General features: G+C 49.1%; 1 protein-coding gene across 14 annotated transcripts in view; it reads left to right on the top strand.

The window, feature by feature from the left end:
* The first annotated feature begins 1666 nt into the window (after nucleotides 1–1666).
* The window catches only part of RRM2 (ribonucleotide reductase regulatory subunit M2), a 36921-nt gene continuing 13481 nt past the window's right edge, over nucleotides 1667–25106 (top strand). For 10 of the 14 annotated variants that reach the window (XR_010580585.2, XR_010580582.2, XR_010580584.2 and 7 more), the window contains exons 1-11: nucleotides 3938–4096; nucleotides 4181–4255; nucleotides 4584–4727; nucleotides 4938–5054; nucleotides 5935–6068; nucleotides 7815–7909; nucleotides 8027–8160; nucleotides 9776–9880; nucleotides 9968–10081; nucleotides 23030–23129; nucleotides 23432–23552. Coding sequence is in view for 2 of the 14 variants with exons in the window: in XM_015433419.4 (XP_015288905.2) it covers nucleotides 3998–4096; nucleotides 4181–4255; nucleotides 4584–4727; nucleotides 4938–5054; nucleotides 5935–6068; nucleotides 7815–7909; nucleotides 8027–8160; nucleotides 9776–9880; nucleotides 9968–10081; nucleotides 10161–10313 (1170 nt within the window). In the remaining 12 variants the exon portion in view is untranslated. Of the gene's footprint in view, nucleotides 2105–3937; nucleotides 4097–4180; nucleotides 4256–4583; nucleotides 4728–4937; nucleotides 5055–5934; nucleotides 6069–7814; nucleotides 7910–8026; nucleotides 8161–9775; nucleotides 9881–9967; nucleotides 10082–10160; nucleotides 12150–23029; nucleotides 23130–23431; nucleotides 23553–25106 lie in introns of those variants that run through there. The other 4 variants (XR_012422683.1, XR_012422682.1, XM_015433419.4 and 1 more) reach the window with 3 other exon arrangements.

The following is a 25106-nucleotide window of genomic DNA, read 5'->3' as shown; positions in this document are numbered from 1 at the left end:
CTTGTTGCCCAGGTTGGAGTGCAATGGTGTGATCTCGGCTCATTGAAACCTCTGCCTCCTGGGTTCAAGCAATTCTCCTGTCTCAGCCTCCCAAGTAGTGGGAATTACAGGCGCCTGCCACCACATCTGGCTAATTTTTGTATTTTTAGTAGAGATGGGGTTTCCCTATATTGGCCAGGCTGCTCTCAAACTCCTGACCTCAGGTGATCTGCCTGCCTCAGCCTCCCAAAGTGCTGGGATTACAGGCGTGAGCCTCCAAGCAGGGCCTAATAAAGCCTTTTCACCTAACTTCCAGTGTAGAGTCCAGGGGTCAGGAAAACAAGTTAATTGACACCGTGAATAAACAATCAGGCAAATGTAGGATGTGGGACATTCTACAAGAAAACTGGCCTGTACTTCAAAGTCAATGTCGTGGGGAAAAGAAGTGGAAGAGCTTTATTAAAAGTCTAAAGCAACATAATAACCAAACGCAATGCATGTACTTAATTAGATCCTGCATAAAAAAAGTAAATCCAAAAAACTATGAGACATTTTTGAAACAATTGGAAAAACAGGAATATGGACTGGATATTAGGTGATACTGGAGTATTGTTAGTTTTCCTAGGGATAAATGTGGTATTGTGGTGATGTTAGAGAGTGTCCTTATTTTTAGGAGCTGAAACGTTTAGGGGTAATGGGTCATGATATCTATCACTTTCAAATGATCCATAAAAAAGCATAAGCCTCACACACCCACAGAGGGGGTGTCTGCCATATTTGCCATGAAGCAAATATGGCAAAATAGAAACAGCTGTTGAATCCTAGGTAGTGGGCGAATGCTAGCAATCGTTCCATTATTCTGTATGTTGAAAACATTCATAATAAAAAGTTAGGGTAGAAACGTTCTGCTGTGCAGTTGTGCTGTGCGACCTTGGGCAGTTTCCTTGCCTCTCAGGTCTTCATTTCCTCACCTATGAAACGGGGTTAAAAATACCAACCCCGGTGGGACGGTGGCTCACGCCTGTAATCTGAGCATTTTGGGAGGCCAAGGCGGGTGGAGGGCTTGAGCCCAGGGGTTCAAGACCAGCCCGGGTGACATACCGAGAACCCATCTCTACAAAAAATTTAAAAATTAGCCTGGCAGAGTGGTGCATGCCTGCAGTCCTAGCTACTTGGGAGGCTGAGGTGGGAGGATCGCTTGAGCTCGGAAAGTTGAGGCTGCAGTGAACTATGATGCAGCCACCAGCCTGGGCAACAGAGCGAGACCCTGTCTCAAAACAAAAAAACCAAAAAACTAAAACAAAACAAAACAAAACAAAAAAAACCCAGCCTCACATGATCCAGGTGCCCAGAGGCTGTGGGTGCTGCAGCCGTAATTATTATTATGACCACCTTCGGCACGGCGTCTGGTACACAGTGAGTGCTGAGCTCCCCGGGCCGCGGTTTTTCCACCCTAATGGTGGACAGGTAGGAACAGCCTTTTGGAAGTCGCGCTAACCTTGGCCAGGGACCTGCAAACCTGTCCGGGCTGGGGGCGTATGAGCGGGAGAGCGCGCAGCGGAAACGGGGCGGGGTACCTGAGGCTGGGAATGCAGAGGAGCCTTCTGGGGAACGGGGCGGGGCCTCCCGTGCAGACCAATGGTGTAGATGCAGATGTCAAAACGCGCGCTCAAGTGGCTCCCGCCAGGAATCCCGGGGCTTAGGGAGGCGGAGGGAGGATCGCTTGAGGCCAGGAGTTTGAGATCAGCCTGGGCAAACAAGCGAGACCCTTGTCTGTTCACTTAAATAAAACCAAAAAAACGAGCACCGAGGGAAAAAGGAGTAAATCCCGGCGCTAGCAGCAGCCCGGCGCCTGCGGCGGCGGCGGCGGCGGGCGCCCTCCCGGGAGTGGCTGCTTTGCCCGACCCCCCAGAGGCGGAACCTTCCGCATTGCCGCGTGGCCGTGGGCGCCGCCACCTCCGCAGCGGGGCAAAGATGCCGGACCTGGAGGGAGGAGGGCCACGCCGAGATGACTCAGGTTCAGCGCGGGAGGGGAGGATGGCGACTTCACCTGGCCTCCAACACGTACGCATCTTTCCGCGCCTTCTACAATGGCTATGTTAATTACGTGGCCAGGAACTAAACTGTAAGTGCCACCTCTGGCTATTTCAGTTACAGTGAGTTTAACAGGAGCAAAAAAGCACGTGGCGCCGTAGGGCAACCAAAACCAGGGCTTTAGACGTTGATTATGGGACATTGAAATCTGAGTTGAGTATTACACCAAGAAATTATAATTTTGTTATATAATAGCTTTATCAGCCATAAAGTAATCAATAAAAATACCAATTTCCTGGAGATGGATGCTTTAGTGTGTTTGGGGGTGAAACTGGCAATGAATGGCAAGTTGCTTTAAACAAATCATGCTACACCAAAGTTTTGGTTGTGGCTTTGTGTAAGGAATGTGATGGTCACTTATCCCTGCAACACGAGAATACTTTGAATACAAGTCCGTAGTACTTTTAAGAAATGAGAGAAACAGACCTAGATGGGGAGGGTATCTGTCCAACCCCACCCTCTATAAAGTATCTAGAAAAGGCTTTGTAAAAAGTCCCGAGTCTCTCAATAACAGCCCTGAGTGCAGCTGTTGAAGCTTTCTCAGGTTAATGATTTCTTCTTGGATCTTAAAGTTTCTTTCTCTTCCTTTATTTTTGGCATTTTGCCGTTGCAGGGCTTGGCAAATCGGAAAGCCACATAGACAATTAAATGAAAGCTGTTGCTAAGTTCCAGTCTCTACCTCAGTGGAGTTTTCAAACTCCTCTTCAGCATATTTGATGCCCAATGAGTAGTACATTAAATCCTAGTTCTAAAATCATTCTGTGAACTTTCTCCCAGGAATTTTTGCTCAGTTTGCAATTAAAACAAGTTTTTTTTTTTCTTTTTTTAATGGGGGCGGGGTCTCACTATGTTGCCAAGGCTGGTCTCCAGCTCTTGGCCTCAAACAATCCTCCTGCCTCGGCCTCCCAAAGTGCTGGGACTACAGGCGTGAGCCACCGCGCCCAGCCACAGTTTGCAATTCTTAAAGCAAGGGTGACAATAGGGGACAGGGGTCTGACAGGAGACAGGATTTCTGTGGAAAATTGCACCAAGGGCCTTCTCTCCGTGTCCTGGAGTTTGAAGGTTTACGAAGGACTGCACATTTTACATGAGTCATCTCAACGAATGCTCTCCTCACCACATTAACACCCCACGCGGTGACGAGTCCCATTTTACTCAGGGGGACGCCGAATCTGTAAGAAGCCTGGTCGCATGTCCCAGTCACAACAAAACGAGCCGCGGGGCTCAGCAGCCCTAACTTTTAGGCTGTAGGGTCCTCGCCGACCACCCCGCCCAAATGTCAGGGCTCGGGGCCCTTGCACTCCCACCCCAGGGACACAGATCGAAAGGGTCGCAGCAACGCCTCCCCCGACCCAGGAGCGTCTTCCAGGCCTTTGCACCAACCTCGTTGGCAAAGTCTCCTGCCCTGCGGCGGCGCGGCTGGGAGGAGGCGCTTTTGGGAAGCGCGCCCGCGGGCTCCAATCGCTGCGCCTCACGCAATCCCAAACGGTTCCCGGGCGAACCGGGGCCCGCGCGCGCCAACGCCGCCGAGACTCTCAGGGACTGCGGTCCTGGTCCCGTGGGACCTGTGGAGGCCCGGGCGGCGGCGCCCCCGACCCAGCCAGCGGACGGAGCGGGGGGAACCGGGAGGTCCCGGGGGGCGTCCACGGGGGTGTCCCCGGTGGTCCCCGGAAGGCGCCGGCGGAGGCTCCCGCGCTGCGCTTGAAAATCGCGCGCTGTCCCGCGGCCAGCCTGGGTGGGGTCAAGGTGCAGCCAATGGAAGGGTCGGGGGCACGGCACAGCCAATGGGAAGGGCCGGGGCGCCAAAGCGAATGGGAAGGGCCGGCACGGGAGATTTAAAGGCTGCAGGACCGAGGGGTCGCCCGTGCTTCGCGTCCCAGCCATCCTGTTCTGGCCTGTCGCTGTACTTCGCTGCGCCGCCACTATGCTCTCCGTCCGCATCCCGCTGGCGCCCATCACGAACCCGCAGCAGCTGCAGCTCTCGCCGCTGAAGGGGCTAAGCCTGGTCGACAAGGAGAACACGGTGAGCGCGCGGGGAGGGTGCTGCGGACCGGGGAGGGAGGCAGGGAAGCGAAGCCGCCCCCCACTCACACACGTCTCCCTGCAGCCGCCAGCCCTGAGCGGGGCCCGCGTCCTGGCCAGCAAGACCGCGAGGAGGATCTTCCAGGAGCCCGTGGAGCCGGTGAGTGACGGGCGTGGGGCAGAGGGGCCAGGGGCGGCCTTGGGCGTCTTGGCGCCAAAACCGCATTGTCTCCTCAGCTGTTCACACTCCCGCGCCGGTTCCTTTCCCGCCTACGCGGCCCCTCCCCAGGGCGACCTCCCGTGCCCCTCGGCCCATTTCCCGGTTTGGGCGTGCGCTCCTCTGCTGCGACCCACGGAGTGCGACGGGACAGCCACGTTTTCACATCGGGTCCCATGAAATTGCCGCCCATGGAACGGACTTGGTGAGAAAAACATTAGTTTCATATGGTTCGCCCCGTACTTGAATGTTTTATTTTCTTCCCCAACAGAAAACTAAAGCAGCTGCCCCCGGCGTGGAGGATGAACCGCTGCTGAGAGAAAACCCCCGCCGCTTTGTCATCTTCCCCATCGAGTACCATGATATCTGGCAGATGTATAAGAAGGCGGAGGCTTCCTTCTGGACTGCCGAGGAGGTAATCGGAGGACCCCCGAAGACCCCTGCAGGGGGGACCGTGACACCTCAGACATAAATGCACTTGGAGGTTCCCGTTGGCAAGGGGGGCTAACTGTGGGGCATAGTTAGTTAGTGGTGCCAGCACACTTAAAGTTTCAGAGAGCTCGGTGTGAGTCCTGCAAGCTTCGCTGTCTTCCTTTTATGCTAAAATTGTGACTCCGAACCTCAGGTGGACCTGTCCAAGGACATTCAGCACTGGGAATCCCTGAAGCCCGAGGAGAGATATTTTATATCCCATGTTCTGGCTTTCTTTGCAGCAAGTGATGGCATAGTAAATGAAAACTTGGTGAGTTTCTCAAATATCTTTCGTTCATTTGACATTGACGATCTGAGGTCGAACTAGTTCGCTCTCCTTGTCTTGTACGTTTTTCCATTTTTCCATGCTGAGTGTCTCTGTGTCTGTAAGCTGGGTTTTATATTACATGGCAGTTCCTGTTTTGTAACACTTTGCAGTTCTTTCTTATGGTATTTTCCTGACTCTAGAGAAGCTGAGACAATATTAAGTGGTAGCAATAGGAGGACTCCTTGTGGCCACCATATTTGCTCCCTCCTTTTTTTTTTTTTTTTTTTTTTTTTTTTTGAGACAGTCTCACCCTGGCCCAGGCTGGAGTGCAGTGGTGCGATCTTGGCTCGCTGCAACCTCTGCCTCCTGGGTTCAAGCAATTCTCCTCCCTCAGCCTCATGAGTAGCTGGGATTACAGACCTGCGCCACCTGCCGGCTAATTTCTGTATTTTTAGTAGAGACAGGGTTTCACCCTGTTGGCCAGGCTGGTCTCGAACTGATGACCTCAGGTGATCTGCCCACCTTGGCCTCCCAAAGTGCTGGGATTACAGGCGTGAGCCACCACGCCTGGCTCTGCTCCCTCCTTTTTGGGGCTTTGCTGTTTTAATCATAATTTGGTTGTATCTCTTATTGGGAATGGATCTTTCTTGATAAATCAGGAAATCATTGAGTGCTCACAGAAATCTTATTTTATATGTATCTATTTCCTGATCTGTAGGTTGAGTATATGATATAAAATATCACAGAACTGTGACGAATTGGATGAAATATATATAGAAATAAACCTTATAATGGTACAAAGAGTGCGATGCTACCAGTATCTGTTGAGCGTTGCTGCTGTTAGTTTTTTCTCAAGCTTAACTTTGATGTGTTTTGCCACTAGGTGGAGCGATTTAGCCAAGAAGTTCAGATTACAGAAGCCCGCTGTTTCTATGGCTTCCAAATTGCCATGGAAAACATACATTCTGAAATGTATAGTCTTCTTATTGACACTTACATAAAAGATCCCAAAGAAAGGTGAGTATTCAAGTGGTATGCCAAGATTTTTAGGACTCATTAATTGTTGATTTATTACAAATTTTTGCTTCACGTAGGGATAAAAATGACTCCAGAATGACTAAGCAGTCAGTCATAGACATTCCCAGCACCTGTGGTCATGTCTGCTCTTAGCAAGGGGCCTAAATTCACTTTATTATTCACTTAGAGTTGTGAAGGTACTCCGCTTTTAGAGTTGGATGTCTACCAATCTAAAGCCTTCTTTTGAAAAAATTCCTAGATGTTGGGTAAGACAAACTAAAACCTATGTCTGACCATCTTTGCTTGTTTGGTAAATATGTTGAAAGGCTAGAATGTGGGGCTGCCGTGGGATGAAGGACAGGTCGGACTTGTCTCCTAAGGAAGCTGCAGTACGGTACAGACAAATAAGACTTAGCAGGAGTTACACAAGGCAGTGGCAGCAGTGAACCCTGAGACTGATTTAGGCATGCAGCAGTTTGGCTGAATAAAGGTAGCTTAAGATTTGTTTTGTTTTGGAGATTGGAGGTGGGAGATTAGAAATGGGCTGTTGGAGTAGTCTAGATACAAAGGTCAGCTTTAGGGACTGGAACCCTATGTGGAGTGGAAGTGGTGAAGCTGCAACCTAAAGTAGCTATTGTAGACTTTGAAGTACATGAAGAGGAAAAGTGGTAACTTGAAAGGACTGAGGAAACTGATTGTGGGTGAAGAGATTTGAACATGTTTATAGGTGGAAATTGAGAAAAGAGGACAAAGATTAGGGATACGATTGGGGCAAATGACCAAAAGGGGAATGGTTGGGATCAAGATGGTCTGCTGGGGAAGCCTCAAAAGCAAGGGAGAGGCAGACCCAGGTCTCAAACAGGACAGTGAGATGGAAGAATGAAAGGCAGCTGGGTGTGGTAGTGTGAGCTGGTAGGCCCAGCTACTTGGCAGGTTGAGACAGAAGGATGGCTTGAGCCCAGGAGTTTGGTTTTACCATGAGCTGTGATCATCTTACTGCACTCTAGCCTGGGCGACAGAGTGAGACCCTCATCTCTTTTAAAAAAAAAAAATAATGAAAGTTGCCCAATGTCTGTTGACCTTGGCTTCAGATTCAGAACACAAGGTCATCTGGGTAGGAACAGGCTGGGAAATCAGTAGCCTCTCACGGTGGGCACCAGAATAAAGGGAGTTAGAGGAGGGTGGTAAGGGAGACCCAGTTAACTGTAGTACCCATGGATTTGCTTTCCCAACCTGGGATCGACTGTGTAGCACAGAGTTCTAGTAGGAAGCATTCTTAGTTTATTGGTTTAATTATTTTATGATATAGATGGTGGCAACTGGGGCCAAATAATGCCCCCAATGATAGTCTGATAATAGCATAGCAGTTAGGATTTTATGGTTCTTCAAATTCAAATTCTATGATTCTTCAAATTGAACAATGATCTGGACTTGAAATAATTTTAAAGGCAACAAATATCCCTGCTGTATTGGACTATGTTTTACAGTTTGTAGACCCTGAAGTTCAATATGAACTACAGAATACCCAAACTTGTATTAATGTAAATCAAATGTTGAGATTTTTAAAAACACTGGAGGGAAGAACTGACCAGTAAAAATATAACATTTCGGTGTGAGTTCTTGCTTTAGGAAGAGGATTGGCAAATACTTGAATTTGGCCTTTGTCCCAGAGCTCTTATCTAGCAGTTGGTAATCAGGGGTCTTTACTGCAATGCTTCAATTGCTGATGCTGTATGTGCCTACTAGGGAATTTCTCTTCAATGCCATTGAAACGATGCCTTGTGTCAAGAAGAAGGCAGATTGGGCCTTGCGCTGGATTGGGGACAAAGAGGCTACCTATGGTAAGGAGACCTTTGCTGCTACTTAAACCTGAGCTTCATTTTCCAAGTAATGATGTTGGATTGTTGGCCCTTGAATACCAACTCACGAGAATCATTTTGGTGTTAACTCTGAAATAGGTGAACGTGTCGTAGCCTTTGCCGCAGTGGAAGGCATCTTCTTTTCCGGTTCTTTTGCATCGATATTCTGGCTCAAGAAACGAGGACTGATGCCTGGCCTCACATTTTCCAATGAACTTATCAGCAGAGATGAGGTGAGTCTAAATCAAATAATAGGGTGACCTAAACCCCAAACACAACTCGGGCATGCTCTTGTGTTCACTGATGGGGACCTGGGGTACTAGACGGCATATATCCACATTTAATGTGTGAGTTCAACCATACACATACTTGACAAAAGAAGGAAATACTTTAATTTACTGAAACTATTTTACTTGGCATTCTCAATATATTGTAATACATTAGTACATATATATTGCCCCATAGGCTTTGAATGCATAAAACTACAAGTTCTTTGTTTTTTGAGGGGATGGAATCTTGCTCTGTCGCTCCAGGCTGGAGTGCAATGGCGTGATCTCGGCTCACTGCAACCTCTGCCTCCCAGGTTCAAGTGATTATCCCGCCTCAGCCTCCCATGTAGCTGGGATTGTAGGCGCCCGCCACCACACCCGGCTAGTTTTCGTAGTTTTGTAGAGACGGAGTTTCACCATGTTTGCCAGGCTCAGGTTGAACTGACCTCAGATGATCCGCCCGCCTCGGCCTCCCAGAGCGCTGGGGTTACAGGCATGAGCCACCATGCCCAGCCAAAACTACAAGTTATTGATGGGATTGGGATTTTAAGGGATGTTTTATTATTTTTGCCTGGTATTATATGTAATCCCCTTTTCCATAAAAATGTTCATAGTAAAGCCAGGCGTGGTGGCTTATGCCTGTAATCCCAGCACTTTGGGCGGCTGAGGCGGGTGGATCACGAGGTCAGGAGATGGAGACCATCCTGGCTAACCCTGTCTCTACTAAAAATACAAAAAATTAGCCGGGTGTGGTGGCATGTGCTTGTAGTCCCAGCTACTTGGGAGGCTAAGGTAGGAGAATCGCCTGAACCTGGGAGACGGAGGTTGCAGTGAGCCGAGATTGCACCACTGCACTCCAGCCTGGGTGACAGAACAAGACTCTGTCCCCCCAAAAAAATGTTCATAGTAGCCATTATGTTTTTTCTGTTTGATCTAGAAATTGCCCTTCAACTTCAATGTTAATAAGCATCTTGGTGAAATGAGTACACATTTTGGTCTAGTGTATGTCTTTGATTAAGTCACATTTGAAAAGCCAGGAGCATGAACTCCATCTTACTTGGAGCCCAGTAGGCAAATCAAACTTGGTTACCTTGTAGGAGGACCTTCCTTATCGGATTAGGAGGTAAGCTGTGAAGCTTGGTGTTTAATGCACTCACTTGCAAACTTGATTTGCTTGAAATTGCATACAAATTTCCTGAGCATCTAAAAACTAGCCTTATTACTGAGTTTTACCTTTCCTGCTGAAGTAGTGGCAAAATTAGCACTCATGGCTGTAGAAAGAACACTTTGAGTGAAGCTGTGACTCCTCCTTTGCCACCACACAGCAGAGCAAGAAATAGACCTTGCCTGTCTTCATCTAGGTGGCAGCTTTGATGCCCTTGAATGGGACTGAGCTTGCCTTGGTGACATGAGCAGAGAAGTCTGTAGTTGAAGTCATCTTCCCTTTGAGAGTTCAAGTCCTCTCAGTATGGCTGAGCATGTTGGATAAGGAGAATGCAGAAAAGGATAAAGTAATTTCATATTCCATGTTAGTGACAGAAGTCTTCTGGCTTTAGTGATCTTGAACTTTTTTTTCTAGGGTTTACACTGTGATTTTGCTTGCCTGATGTTCAAACACCTGGTACACAAACCATCAGAGGAGAGAGTAAGAGAAATAATTATCAATGCTGTTCGGATAGAACAGGTAAGTGGGTGATGAAATGGGTTACTCAGGCTTGCTAGAAAATGCCTGAGCTTTAGTTGTATTCAGAAGCTATATTTTGGTTCCTAGGAGTTCCTCACTGAGGCCTTGCCTGTGAAGCTAATTGGGATGAATTGCACTCTAATGAAGCAATACATTGAGTTTGTGGCAGACAGACTTATGCTGGAACTGGGTTTTAGCAAGGTAAAGTATTGTTTACATAGCCTTCTGCTTGTTTTGAAACTGGTGTTCTGTATTTATATCTTGATGTGAACCTTTTCAGGTTTTCAGAGTAGAGAACCCATTTGACTTTATGGAGAATATTTCACTGGAAGGAAAGACTAACTTCTTTGAGAAGAGAGTAGGCGAGTATCAGAGGATGGGAGTGATGTCAAGTCCAACAGAGAATTCTTTTACCTTGGATGCTGACTTCTAAATGAACTGAAGATATGCCCTTATTTTGCTGATTTTTTTTCCATGTCATAAAGAAAATCAGCTGAAGTGTTACCAACTAGCCACACCGTGAATTGTCCATAATGTTTATTAACAGCATCTTTAAAACTGTGTAGCTACCTCACAACCAGTCCTGTTTATTTATAGTGCTGGTAGTATCACCTTTTGCCAGCAGGCCTGGCTGGCTGTGACTTACCATAGCAGTGACAATGGCAGTCTTGGCTTTAAAGTGAGGGGTGACCCTTTAGTGAGCTTGGCACAGCAGGATTAAACAGTCTTTTAACCAGCACAGCCAATTGAAAGATGCAGCCTCACTGCTTCAACGCACATTTTAATGTTTACTTAAATATAAAACTGGCACTTTACAAACAAATAAACATTGTTTGTACTCACAAGGTAATAATAGCTTGATTTATTTGGTTTCTACACCAAATACAAAGCATTCTGACCACTAATGGGAGCCAATTCACAGTTCACTAAGTGACTAAAGTAAGTTAAACTTGTGTAGACTAAGCATGTAATTTCTAAGTTTTATTTTAATGGATTGAAATACTCGTTAACCAACTTTAAAGTCAGTCCCGTGTATAGCTAGATATTAGTCTGTTGGTGCCAGATAGAAGACAGGTTGTGTTTTTATCCTGTGGCTTGGGTAGTGTCCTGGGATTCTCTGCGCCATCTGAGTAGTGTCGTGGGTTAAAGGAATCTCTCAGGACAAGGAGCTTCTTAAGTTAAATCATTAGAAATTTAGGCATGATCTGGGCCTTCATAGGTGTAAGAAGCCATTTCATCTTATTTCTCACTGTATTTTCCTCAACTTCTAGTTGATAAAAAATTCTTGAAGAGTTTTCATATGTGGGATCTAAGGTAGTACTGTAAAATTTCAAGTCATCCTTAAACAAAGTGACCCACCTAAGATCTTGCCCCTGTTAAGTGGTGAAATCAACTAGAGGTGGTTCCTACAAGTTGTTGTTTATTCTAGTTTTGTTTGTAAGTAGGTTGTGTGAGTTAATTCATTTATATTTACTATGTCTTTTTTCTTTTTTTTTTTTTTTTGAGACGGAGTCTCGCTCTGTTGCCCAGGCTAGAGTGCAGTAGTGCGATTTCGGCTCACTGCAACCTCTGCCTCCTGGGCTCAAGCAATTCTCCTGTCTCAGCCTCCTGAGTAGCTGAAACTGCAGGTATGTGCCACCACACCTGGCTAATTTTTGTATTTTTAGTAGAGACGGAGTTTCACTATATTGGTCAGGCTGGTCTTGAACTCCTGACCTCAGGTGATCCGCCCACCTGGGCCTCCCAAAGTGCTGGGATTACAGGCATGATAAACAAATATTCTTAATAGGGCTACTTTGAATTAATTTGCCTTTATGTTTGGGAGAAGAAAGCTGAGACATTGCAAGAAAGATGATGAGAGATAAATGTTGATCTTTTGGCCCCATTTGTTCATTGTATTCGCTATTTGAACATTGTCCTGTTCTATTGTTAGTTTTCTTCTTCATTTATTGTATAGTCAATTTTTAAATCTCTGTAATATGATACATTTTCCTATCTTAAGTTATTGTTACCTAAAGTTAATCCAGATTACATTGTCCTTATACTTGTACAACATTAAAATGAAAGGCTTTGCTTTGCATTGTGAGGTTCAGGCGGAAGTTGGAATCAGGTTTTAGGGTTCTGTGTCTCATTAGCTGAATAATGTGAGGATTAACTTCTGCCAACTCAGACCATTTCCTAATCAGTTGAAAGGGAAACAAGTATTTCAATCTCAAAATTGAATAATGCACAAGTGTTAAGTGATTAAAATAAAACTGTTCTTATGTCAGTTTCTTGATTGGTAAAATTTGCATTTTAATTCAGGAAGAGAAATATTTTTTGGCCAGGCATGGCTGTAATCCCAGCACTTTGGGAGACTGAGGCAGGTGGATCACCTGAGGTCAGGAGTTCGAGATCAGCCTGGCCAACATGGTGAAACCCCATCTCTACTAAAACTACAAAAATTAGCCGGGCATGGTGGCACGTGCCTGTAATCCCAGCTACTTGGGAGGCTGAGGCAGGAGAATCGCTTGAACCCGGGAGACAGAGGTTGCAGTGAGCTGAGATTGTACCACTGCACTTCAGCCTGGGCAACAGAGTGAGACTGTCTTAAAAAAAAAAAAAAAAAAAAAAAGTATTTTTTGTAAAGGCTAACGAATTCATTTGCTTTCCACTGGTTCTGGGCAAGAGACTTGCCTTGTGCCTATTCTGGCATAAGGTGTATAGGAGACAGGTATACCCGAAAAGTGGTGCCCAAAAATATTAACTACCATACTGCATGTGGGGTTTGTGAAGTCGGGGCTGAGTTAACTTCTCAACTGTGGGGGAGCCACTCCTGGGCCTCTTTTCCCATTTGCAAAACAGGTGGGGCTAGAGGTCTTCCCAGCTGGAGTTTTTGCTTTGCTGTCCCTCATCTGACCTGGCCTGTGTGGACTCCAGCACAGGTTTGGATTGGTCCCTCTGTCTATAAAGGCCCTTTCCTGACTCGGAATCCTACCCACTTTGATAAAGCCTTTTAGAATTAATGACACCCATCCATCCCCAAACGAACCAATTATTATTCCTTGTACCTCATGCCACTGCCATTCAGTGAGAAGAGAGCAGTTCTCTTGTCAGGTGCCGTTTTCCACCTGCATTTTAATTCAGGAAGGTGGGGCACTGAGCCAGATGGGAGGCCCCTCCCTCTGCAGCTTGGGTTTACTCTTAGAGAGGAAAACTGATAGATGAGTAGATCTGAAGTGTTGGGCAGTGATGGGGCAGCAGAGAATTCTAAGGTGGGTGGGAGTGATTGGGAGAGGCCTCATGGGGGAGATGATGTTTCCTTGGTGGAGGAGACTGGGACTAGTGTTTGAGGTGCTGCTTCCAATTCCTGTGTTCTCATGAAGATTCCTTCCCGTGCTGCTCGTAAGAGAAAGTTGTCTTTGAGGGCACAGGTTTTTATCTGTCTCTATATTTCTAAGCATAAGGCCTCTAAGGATCAGGTATTTAAGTGACTGGTACATGGGGAAATAAACTAATTGGAACTGAAGTATTTTGGGGTGGATGGTATCTTGGGTAAAAGTGTGTTCTCTGTCCCAGAGGAACCTAGTAGAGAGCTTTGCCTTTACATCTAAAAGCGTTCAGTGAAGGTCATTTGATTTGTAATGTCAGGTTGGCACCAGGCCTATTGTAGAAGTTCAGGGCAGCCAGGCTTCAAGAAGATGACCAGCTACTGGGACAGCCTCCCTGTGGGTGGCCTACAGTCCTGTTCTGCTCCCTCCCGCCCCATGCCAGCTGCCATGCTCTATAGAACGTGTCTCCCATGCTGCCCAAGGAGGGCCTGCAGAGAGTTGAGTGGGCAGGCTGCTGAGTCAATTGCCCTGGGTACTCATTAGATGCATCCTCCCTGGCCTCACCCCCAGACCTACTGAATCAGTCTGGGGGTAAACCAGGGACCCTGTAATCTTAATGGGAGATCTCAGACATTTGAGATCAGGTGGGATAGACTCCTAACATAAAGTTCAAACCAGTGGACTTCAGTCCTGGGTGTGAATTATAATCACCTGGGGCTTTTAAAAGCTACTAAAGTCTGGATCTCACTTGTGGAAAAGGCAGCCCTGCTGAGCTTTAGCATTATCTAGATGTGTTTTCTGGTGTGTTCTAGACATGCTGCGTAAGAGTTACACTTCGTTGCGTGTGCACATTCAGGGCCCTGCCCAGCTGCAGTGGCCAGGCCTGGCTGCTAAGAGCAGACCTGCAAAAACAAACCTCCCTTCACCTGGTACTGCTGTGGCCTCTGACCTGAGGATTTTGTCCTGCAAAGGAGGAACCAGATGGGTGTTCTTAACTGTCACCTGGCCAGGGAGCTAACTGGCTGTGTTTTGAGGATCAGTGGCCCTGCCAGTGTTGGTCTGGAGATCCTGATAATGGTTTAACTTCTCTTAGCAAGACAGGCACAGGCCCAGCCCCTCATCCGTGAGTGGCTGCAACTGGACTGCGTGGCCTGGCCTCTTCCAACAGTCCCTGAGTGTAGAGGGGCTACCCTCCTGGTGTCTGTCTGGACACAGAAGGGAACACATCAGTGGTGTCTCCCTGCCATTCCCTGGAGGGAATATGTCACATCAGGATTTTTTTTTTTTTTTTTAAATCATGAGAATAGCTAAACCCATTGCTGCTTAAGGTTCAATAGTCATGTTCACCTTAGCCTTGGCTCTAGAGATGAGTGGCTCCAGCAAGATGGTGGACTAAGGAACCAAACTCCTGCTTCAAACACCTGCCCATGATAAATAGCACAGTAAAAAGTTAAATAGGTGGGCCAGGCATGGTGGCTCACGCCTGTAATCCTAGCACTTTGGGAGGCTGAGTCGGGCGGATCACCTGAGGTCAGGAGTTTGAGACCAGCCTGGCCAACATGGTGAAATCCCATCTCTACTAAAAATAGAAAAATTAGCCAGGCGTGGCGGCGTGTGCCTGTAATCCCATCTACTGCAGAGGTTGAGGCAGGAGAATCTCTTGAACCTGGGAAGCGGAGGTTGTGGTGAGCTGAGATTGCATTCCAGCCTGGGTGACAAGAGTGAAATTCCGTCTCAAAAACAAAAAACCAAAACGGTAAATAGGTAATCACCTCCTGGGAAAGGAGAATGACCTCTTTTGGGAACAAATAAAGTGAACATGGAGGCCCCGGAGCTTGTAGCAACCTTCAGAGTGGTTGTTAGTCCCTTAGAGAAATTAAACAGGCAGGGGCTGACATGCAATTGGATTTGGAGGGAGAAGTTGATCTAAACCAGGGGAGGAGTTGGGACCAAAACCTCGGCATAAAGCTAGGCACCCCAGTGTCACAGGAACTAGACAAAAACCCCATTGGCACAGTGGGGAGGATGAAAGTTTTAATCCTTCTGGATTCTTAAAAATAAAAACCTTCACACAAATTTGTGGTCTAGGAACTACTCGAAGATAAATTAATCCCCAGTATTGATCCCTAGCCTGGTCGCACAGGATTCTCACAGGTCGGGTTCACAATCCTAAATTAGGAACTCAGATAACACAACAGATAAAAGAAAAAAAAAAAAAACGGTATGGTGAAGAAATAGATTTTTGGATTCAGGTAGAATGGGATACAGCATAACTACTAGAGTTCAGGCTCTTAGAGCTCTTTCAACACAGCTTAGTAAGATTAGACATAGCTGAAGAGTGGACTTGTGAGTTGGAAGGGATGTATCTAAGGGAATTATTCTAAAGTAGATGGAAGAAAGCATGGAGATAGTGGACACGCAGTGTTTGAGGAGGTAATGACTGGTGACTTTCCAGAATGGACTCATCCTTGGGCTCAGGAAGTCCACTAGGAATCACACATGAGAAGCAAAGACACATTCATTCCTAGGCTCATTTGAATGAAGCTGCAGAACATGAACAGAAAGAACAACCATTAAACGAAGGTTTCAACAGAAGCCAAAAGATTATGAAATCATATCTTCAATGCTGAGAGAATCATTGGATGAAATTATTATTCAGAAAGAAGTAAGATACATTCTCATGCCAAGGTTTTACCATTCACATCCCCAAAACAAAATAATTCCTAAGGAATTGAGCCAAAAGAAAGGATGGTGATGAGCAGAGAAATTGGTTGGTCCACAGTGAATTGATAGAATCACAAGGAAGCTGGGTATCATGGTGCCTGCCCGTGATCCCAGCTACTCACAAGGCTGAGGTGGGAGCATCACTTGAGTCCAGCCTGAGCAACAGTGAGACCAAACTCAAGTGGAACTAGAATAATGGACACTGCAGAGGGATAACGAATACTAAGGTCTTTGTACTATTAGGCTTTGGAGATACAGTTTAAAGTTTAAAGGTGACCACTGGAGGCATTCCAAAGTGGGGGCCCTGGTCAGGGAGTGGCATGCGTGCGGGTGTGGGATGTGTTGCAGGGGGGTTAAAGCTTGATGGGTTTAGTAGAAGGCGGAAAGGGTTGGGGGTGCAGCAGAGAACAAGTCGATGGAAAGCACAAAATGGTAGAAATAAAAGCACAGTAGATGTAAATAAACTAAGTTAAAACTCTTCAGACTCAAATTCTAGCCATAAACAATTGCCAAACTAAACACTTAAGAGTAAACAATTACTATAGGAAAAAGACTTTAAAGCAAAAAGCCCCTTAGAGATAGAAGTTACTGGCTTAAAGAATTGTTCCTCTGGGAACACACAATGGTAATAACTGCACCAAGCACCATGGTCTCTGCAGTGTTTGGGTGTGACCTCAGCCCTGCCTCCCCAGGGACTGATGAGTCCTGGGCTCAGGCTCAGAGTGATGAAGTGGGGTATTGTCTTGGTGCTGCCATATTCTCTTTAGTCATGTGTTTTTTATTCATTGTCCTCTGGCCCTACACACGGTCCCTGGGTTTGCTTTTATGCCAATTGCTGAGAATCTTCATGGCTCTACTAGCAATTGCTTGAGAGCTCACATTCCTACCAGATGTGAGAAGATGTTCCATCTTCCTGTGTCCAGACAGTACCACCAAAGTGCAGGGCTGGGCCAAGCCTGGATGGGGTAGGGTGTGGTCAAATGACTGCTCACAAGTGGATGGTTTGGATTATGCAACGTGGCCACACTGGCATCTCAGCAAAGGGCAGAGGGGTTGAGGCCCAGATGATACCAGGTGAAAAGACAAGACAGGTTTGCAGCACATGCTGCAATGGAGATGCTGGGGCCTCCTAGTCTGGGGCAGGCTGAGCCTTCCTGGGTGTGGGTGGGCCTCCGCCATGTAGGGTGCTGTCCTTCCAAGCTTTGGCAAGATGGAATCTTTGTCGGGTGTGGATGTGGCCTTGAAAAGGCATGCTCTTGCCTAGAGGCCACTGATTGACCCCCTGTTGCCCTTTATCAGAGGCGTGGGTAGCTGGGTGTGGTGGCTAGTGCCTGTAATGTCAACACTGGGAGGCCAAGGCGGGAATCCCTTGCTTGAGGCCAGGATTTCAAGACCAGCCTAGGCAACATAAGGAGACCCTATCTCTATAGAGAAATTTTAAAAAATTAGCCATGTGGGCCAGGCATGGTGGCTCACGCCTATAATCCTAGCACTTTGGGAGGCCGAGACGGGCGGATCACAAGGTCAGGAGATCGAGACCATCCTGGTTAACACGGTGAAACTGCGTCTGCTAAAAATACAAAAAAATTAGTCAGGCGTGGTGGCGGGCGTCTGTAGTCCCAGCTACTTGGGAGGCTGAGGCAGGAGAATGGCGTGAACCCAGAAGGCAGAGCTTGCAGTGAGCCGAGATTGCACCACTGCACTCCAGAATGGGCGACAGAGCGAGACTCCATCTCAAAAAAAAAAAAAAAATTAGCCATGTGTGGTGACATGCATCTGTAAGTCCCAGCTACTTAAGAGGCTGAGGCAGGAGGATCACTGGAACCCAGGAGGCAGAGGCTGCAGTGAGCCATGCTTGCACCACTGCACTCTAGCCTGGGCAACAGAGCAAGACCCACTCTGAAAAACAAATTCCCTGGCCATAGCCCCTGGGATTCTAGTCTCCGTACAACCAGAACCCCATGAGCCACACTTTAAGGCTTTTACTCTGGGGATGGGGGGTATAGAAGAGAGGCCAGGGGTTTGGGGCTGCTGAACCCATGAGGGTAGACCTGAAGCCTCATGACATTCATTTTCTGAGTCTAGCAAATCCTGAAGTCCACATCCCAGATGTTTCACAGAAGTCAGTCAATACATTCCTGATAGGGTAATGTTGATTTTCCTGCCGCATGCAGTCAGTTCCACCCCAACAGAATTCAGTTGATCTGCACAGCCACCATGGGGCAGAGATGACCGCCCCCATTTTACAGATATGGCCTGGAGGCTCAGGGAGGCCATGTGCCTCACAGAGGACTGGCCTGCACAAAAACCAGTGGTTGACCTGAACTCGAACCTGTCTACATTCGTCCCCTCACTGCATGTGCCCCTCTTGATGGGAGAGCAGGCACCTGCCAGCCCCATGCTGGTCTGCCCAAGGAATGGCTCCTGAAACCACCAGCTGGCCAGTGAGCCACGTGGAAGGGTTTGGTCATGCCTACCCTCATCCTGCCCTTCCTCCCTGGTCATTGCACTGGTAGTGGGGGAGGGTGAGCTCTGCTTTGCCCCTTGTCACCGTGGCTGTGGGGATCCTGTCCAGATGGGACTCGGGGCTCTCTTACTGTCTGTGCATCACGAGTGAGGGCCACTTTCAGTTTGCTTCTACCTGGGACGCTCTGGGTGCCATGCTAGAAAGGTAGCTTATGGCCACAAAGGCAAGTCCAGGGACAGGTACTCATGCCCAAATGGAGCCCCATGCTTAGGAATGGGGCGAGTGGGAAGCAGTAGCTTCCCTTGGAGGTGGAAAACAGGGAGGTCTCAGTTTCCAGAAAGCCCTGGGGCAGCAGCTGCCTGGGTGAGGTTTTCCCTGAGCCCGAGTCTTCCCTCTCCTCTACTTCAGGGGGTCCAGCCTCTCCTCCAGAAGGGCTGCCAGGACGAGATGGGATTTGCTTTGGAAGGCTGGGAATAGGTCCTGCAGCTGCTCTGGCCTTCCCCTGGACTGATGTGGGTCCCAGTGGTACTGAAGGGCACTTCCAGGTCCTGTTAGTGCAGGGGCCATTGCAGCAAAGGGCTGACTTTAGGAACCATCACCTCCCTCTTTGTTTTGTTTTGTTTTTGAGATGGAGTCTCGCTGCTACGCCCAGGTTGGAGTGCAGTGACGTGATCTCGGCTCACTGCAAACTCTGCCTCCCGGGTTCAAGTGATTCTCATGCCTCAGCCTCCTGAGCAGCTGGGATTACAGACTCCTGCCACCACACCCGGCTAATTTTTTTTTTTTTTTTTTTTTGAGATGGAGTTTCGCCTTTGTTGCCCAGGCTGGAGTGCAATGGCACAATCTCAGCTCTCCGCAACCTCTGCCTCCCAGGTTCAAGCGATTCTCCTGCCTCAGCCTCCTGAGTAGCTGGGATGACAGGCATGTGCCACCACGCCTGGTTAATTTTGTATTTTTAATAGAGACAGGGTTTCACCATGTTGGCTGGGCTGGTCTCGAACTCCTGACCTCAAGTGATCTGCCCGTATCGGCCTCCCAAAATGTTGGGATTACAGGCCACTCCACCTGTCACCTCCCTTTTGAAAAATTGACTGCCCTTGGAGCCAGTCTCACTGCTATGAAACAGTTGGGGACGTTACATCACTGCTCCCAGCCTCAGTTTCCACATCGTGAACTAGGATTTGTAATCCAGGTTCAACAGGCTTGTGAGATTTTAGATGAGTGAAGCGCCTGGCATGCTTTCATAAGCAACTTTTTCACATACCATTCGGTTTGCCCATCTAAACAGTATGGCTCTTGGCCAGGTGTGGTGGCTCACGCCTGTAATCCCAACACTTTGGGAGGCCAAGGTGGGCGGATCGTTTGAGGTCAGGAATTTGAGACCAGCCTGGCCAATATGGTGAAACCCTGTCTCTACTAAGAATACGAAAATTAGCCGGACGTGGTGGTGGGCACCTGTAATCCCAGCTACTTGGGAGACTGAGGCAGGAGAATTGCCTGAACCCGGGAGGCGGCAGTTGTAATGAGTAGAGATTGTGCCATTGGACTCCAGCCTGGGTGACAGAGCGAGACTCTGATTCAAAAAAAATAAAGGGTATGGTTCAGGGGTCTGTATATTCACAGGTATGGGCAGTCATCGCCACAGTTGAACATCTTGCCCACCCCAAAAAGAGAGCTTGTGTCCTTTAGTCACTCCCTGTCTCCCGTTACTGCCTCAGCCCTGGGCAGCCACTGAGCCACTTTCTCTGGGTTTGATCTGGCACTTCTAAAGTAGAAGTTATTATTGGCAAAGGCACTGGCTCTTATTTCTAAGAGATCATTTAGAATGCCAGGGGCAGCAGAGGATGGGTCTGCCTCGCAGAGAGGTTTGATTTACATTTCAAAAGGATCTTTTCTGGCATTTTAGGCCACTTGGCATTAAAAAGAGATTTGTGGGGCATTGTCTGGAAGGGGACTTTTGCCACTGTGAGCTGGTGACAAGCTGACTAGAAGTGGGGGTGTCAAAGGCTGGGATCACTACCTTGGTGGGGGCACATGAGGGGATAGTTAGTGAATTTGGAGTCTGTTCTTCCCCCATCTGTCTTGGTGACCCTTCCCCTCCATCAGGAAAATGAGGTGCTGAGCCATCTCTGTGGTCTCAGCCTTCGGTTTTTTTTTTTTTTTTTTTTTGAGACGGAGTCTCGCACTGTCACCCAGGCTGGAGTGCAGTGGCCGGATCTCAGCTCACTGCAAGCTCTGCCTCCCGGGTTCACGCCATTCTCCTGCCTCAGCCTCCCGAGTAGCTGGGACTACAGGCGTCCACCACCTCGCCTGGCTAGTTTTTTGTATTTTTTTTTTTAGTAGAGACGGGGTTTCACCATGTTAACCAGGATGGTCTCGATCTCCTGACCTCGTGATCCGCCCGTCTCGGCCTCCCAAAGTGCTGGGATTACAGGCTTGAGCCACCGCGCCCGGCCAGCCTTCGGTTTTGCTCTGTTCAGGGAGTTTCAGAGAGCTGGAGTGTCCCAGGCCCCTTGGGAATTGGAAGCAAGTCCTAGAACTTTCTGGAACACAGAGAGTGGTCTGTTGGGCCTTCCTTTGCTTCCTCAGCTTCCACCCTCTTCCTTCACTCCTTTCTAGGACTTTCCTTCCTCCACCCCTGAATCCTCCAATGTTAATGGAGCAGGGGTCAGGAAACAGCCTGTGGGTGGGATCTGGTTCGCTGCCTGGTTTTGTACATACCAGGAGCTAGGAATGTGTTTTAAAAATCAAAAGAATGGCCAGGTGCGGTGGCTCAAGCCTGTAATCCCAGCACTTTGGGAAGCTGAGGTGGGTGGATCATGAGGTCAGGAGATCGAGACCGTCCTGGCTAACACGGTGAAACCCCGTCTCTACTAAAAATACAAAAATTAGCTGGGCGTGGTGGTGGGTGCCTGTAGTCCCAGCTACTCAGGAGGCTGAGGCAGGAGAATGGTGTGAACCCAGGAGGTGGAGCTTGCAGTGAGCTGAGACTGCGCCACTGCACTCCAGCCTGGGCGACAGAGCGAGACTCTGTCTCTAAAAAAAAAAAAAAAAAGAAAAAGAAAAAAAAAATCAAAAGAACATTTCGTGTTGCATGAAGATTCTATGAAATTCAAATTTCAAAGCCCATAAATAGCTTTGTTGGGGCGCAGCCACACTTGTTTGTTTACGTATGGTCTGTGGCTGCCTTCGCCATGGATAAGAGACTAGAATAGCTGCTGCGGTCTGTATTTTCTATCTCTGTCTTTACAGAAAATACTTGAGCTCTGAGTAAGGCCTGACCTTGTTCCTGAGGGCTCTGTAGTGGAGCTGATGGGAAAGTAGTGGATGGCATTGGTGGTGGCTGAGCGAGCGGGGTGCCCTCTCAGAGAGCCGGTTATTAATGGAGTGCTAACCAGTCACTCTAGATGAGAAATACTCAGATCACATTTAAACACAAGGAAAGCTGTTTACAGGAAAACGGTAAAATAGCACAACGTAAAATTATGGTACACTGTGGTTATGCTGTCATAAAAATGTGTACGTATGGATAGAGAAGAAGGTGTCCCACGTGGAGAAATGAACAGGTATCTTAGGGGGCGGGTTGGGAGTAAGAGCAGTTTTTCTTTCTATTCTATTTTTCTGTTTAAATTTTCCTGTAATGTTCTTATAATAAGTGTTGATCACTCGCAGCCACCAGGGGAAGCAGCCACCCAGGCAGAAGGCCGTTCCGGGTCTCAGGCGGGCTTTAGGGAGAGGGACCCCGAGCTCTGGACCAGGGTTAGGAGGAGGTGCCCCGGGCATGTGGAGGCTGGCGGCCCTCGCTCCTGTGAGCTGGTGGCTGGGGCTGCGTCTCGCCCATGTTGCTGTCATGTGCAGGGCCCATGTGAGTTGTGTGTCTGCTCACTATTGTGCTGTAGCCTCTGAAAGTTGCTCAGGAGCTTGGGATTTCGTGGAGAAGTGGGAGTCAGTTGCTTCTGTCCAAAGGGTTCGGCCAATGGGGGCCATTCTGAGTTCAGAAACCTCTGGTGTGGAACCCAATGGATCCAGCCAGGCCCAGCTCTGCTGTTAACCAGTTGTGTGCTCTGGGACTTTGGTTAAGTCTGCGGGTGGCAAAACTGGCACCTCCCATCCCATCTTCCCTCCATCCCTCCCCCCCAGCCCCGTGTCTCACTCTGAGCTTCAGGAAGTTGGTGCCACCTAGCTACGCTCACTGACACGCATCTCGTGCTGTGCTAAGATGCTGTCCCCATGTTTAGTGTGCCCTCTCCAGGGAGACTGCCAGTGCTCGTGGGCGTGCATCTTCTGCTTCTGCATCCTCAGTCACTGTCAGCAGAGGCCTGGGCACATGGTGGTGGACAGTGGCTATTATCTGTGGTTGTGCTGGAATGGAGGAGGCCTGGTGTTTGGTCTTGGAGTCAAGAGTGCGTGTGCTTAAGAATTCCAGGATCACACGGAGGAGGGTGTGATTAGGTCTGGGAAGCGGGGAGGCAGGAAGAAGGGCGAGAGACCTCGACCTGTTCTTGGGAAGGAAAGAGCAGGTGAGGGTGGGATTCTGTTCCAAGCACAGGAAACAGCACCAGGAGGTGGTCATGGCCCTGGGGCCAGGGCTGGGAGGCGCTTGCTCCAGCATGCAGTGACTGAGCCCTCCTGTATGCACTGCTGCAGGTGCTTGGAGACCGTGAAGTGCAAAGCAGATGAGTCCAGGCCCTCGGGGAGACAGCATGCCAGTGGGGGAGACGGAGACCAATCACCTACCCAGTGTGCAGTAAGTCAGACGGTGACAAGCTCTGAAGACAAGGAAAGCAGGGAGGAAGGGGTGGGCTGTCCCCTGTGCTCTTTCATGTGGGGAGACGAGAGGAACCAGAGGATGTGGGGATCGACCACGTGGTTAGGGGAGGAAAGCGTGTTTCAGACGGAGGGTGAGCAAGCGCAAAGGCCCTGCGGCAGGCACGTCTGTGACCGGTCAGAGCAGAGTGAGGGGTGGGAGATGGAACCGGGTCAGTGGGGTGGGGTGTGTACATGGCAGGTCTGCAGACCCAGGTGAAGAGTCTGGATTTCATTTTTAAGGGGATGAGAAGCTCGGGAAGGTCTGACCAGCCTTACATCTTGAAAGGGAAACCCCTGCTCCTGCGTGTCAGCTGTTACTCGGGGTTCGCCAGTGGAAGCGAGAGGCAGTCGCAGCTTTCAGGTGAGAAATGATGGCAACTCGCACGGTGGGGGAAGAGGGGCCGCTGTGGAGGTGGTTTGGGGGGCCTGTCACCTGCTGTTCCCCAGCTCAGTGAACAGTGCCCCCACGCACCCCTGCCAGGTCAGAAATCCAGGCACTGCCAGCCTCTGCCGTTCTATGTGTGGTCAGGCGGGGGAGCCTTCGCCCTCCCATGTCCCTCGTCCCATGGCCCAGACAGCACGGTCCTGTGATCCCCCTCCCATTCCAGTCCTCAGCACAGCCATATCCCTCCAGGGCTCAGGCCCCTACCATGGCCAGACCCCCCACCCCACCTTCACCCTCCCCCAGTCCTTTGCACACATAGCATCTGGAATGGGCAGCACCTCAGACGATGTGGCTGTGTTGCATAAGCCTCTCCCCTCACCGCAGCTCTCGGCCCTGCCTGAGCCCAGGTGCCTGTAGGCTCCCCACTCACCTCTGCCTTGAACCTTCCTGAGTCTGAGCTTCCTTTTTTTGTTTGTTTTGAGACAGAGTCTCACTCTGTCTCCCAGGCTGGAGTGCAGTGGGGTGATCTCGGCTCACTGCAAGCTCCGCCTCCCGGGTTCACACCATTCTTCTGCTTCAGCTTCCCGAGTAGCTGGGACTACAGGTGCCCGCCACCATGCCCGGCTAATTTTTTGTATTTTTAGTAGAGACGGGATTTCACTGTGTTAGCCAGGATGGTCTCGATCTCCTGACCTCGTCGTGATCCACCCACCTCGGCCTCCCAAGGTGCTGGGATTACAGGCGTGAGCCACCGCGCCTGAGCTTCTTAAACACCACATCCTCTAGCCTCCTGCCTTCACACAGACTGTTCCCTGAGCCTAGACTTTGTCCCTGCCCACCCGCTCCTGATCCTTCAGGTCTCAACTTAGAGGTCACTTTCTCTAGGAACCTCCTCAGACCCAGTGAGGCCGGATTAGGGGCCTCCTGGGAGCCCTCATGGCCCCAAGTGTTTACCAGTTCTCTTTTTCATACTATCCAAAGTGTACAGAATCGTACACTTTTCTGATGCCTTGTTCCAGCTGTGAGTGCCCTGAGGACAGGGATGGGGTCCATGTCCCCCAGTGTGCTCAGTCAGCACCTGACCGGGCACTCTCAGTGTTGTTGAATGAATGAGCGAGTGAGTGACCTGCCCACAGGGGAAGCTGTTGTGTCTGACACGGTAATAAGCAGGTTGCACTGGGGGAGGCTGGTTGCGATCATGACTGGAGCCCCTGGCCCCCAGAGTGGGGGTCATCAGTGGGGCTCGCTACCTCTGTCCACTGTTTTTTTTAATTTTAATTTTTTTTTATTTGGGGTCTCACTCTGTCACCCAGGCTGGAGGGCAGTGGCCCAATCTCAGCTCACTGCAAACTCCGCCTCCCGGGTTCACGCCATTCTCTTGCCTCAGCCCCCTGAGTAGCTGGGACTACAGGCACCCACCACCACGCCCAGCTAATTTTTTGTATTTTAGTAGAGACGGGGTTTCACCGTGTTAGCCAGGATGGTCTCAATCTCCTGACCTCGTGATCCGCCCACCTCGGCCTCCTAAAG

This window comes from Macaca fascicularis, chromosome 13 (assembly GCF_037993035.2).
Source record: "Macaca fascicularis isolate 582-1 chromosome 13, T2T-MFA8v1.1".
Classification (NCBI taxonomy): Eukaryota; Metazoa; Chordata; class Mammalia; order Primates; family Cercopithecidae; genus Macaca; species Macaca fascicularis.
The sequence above is the reverse complement of the archived record's forward strand: the minus strand, read 5'-3'. Positions and strand labels throughout refer to the sequence as shown.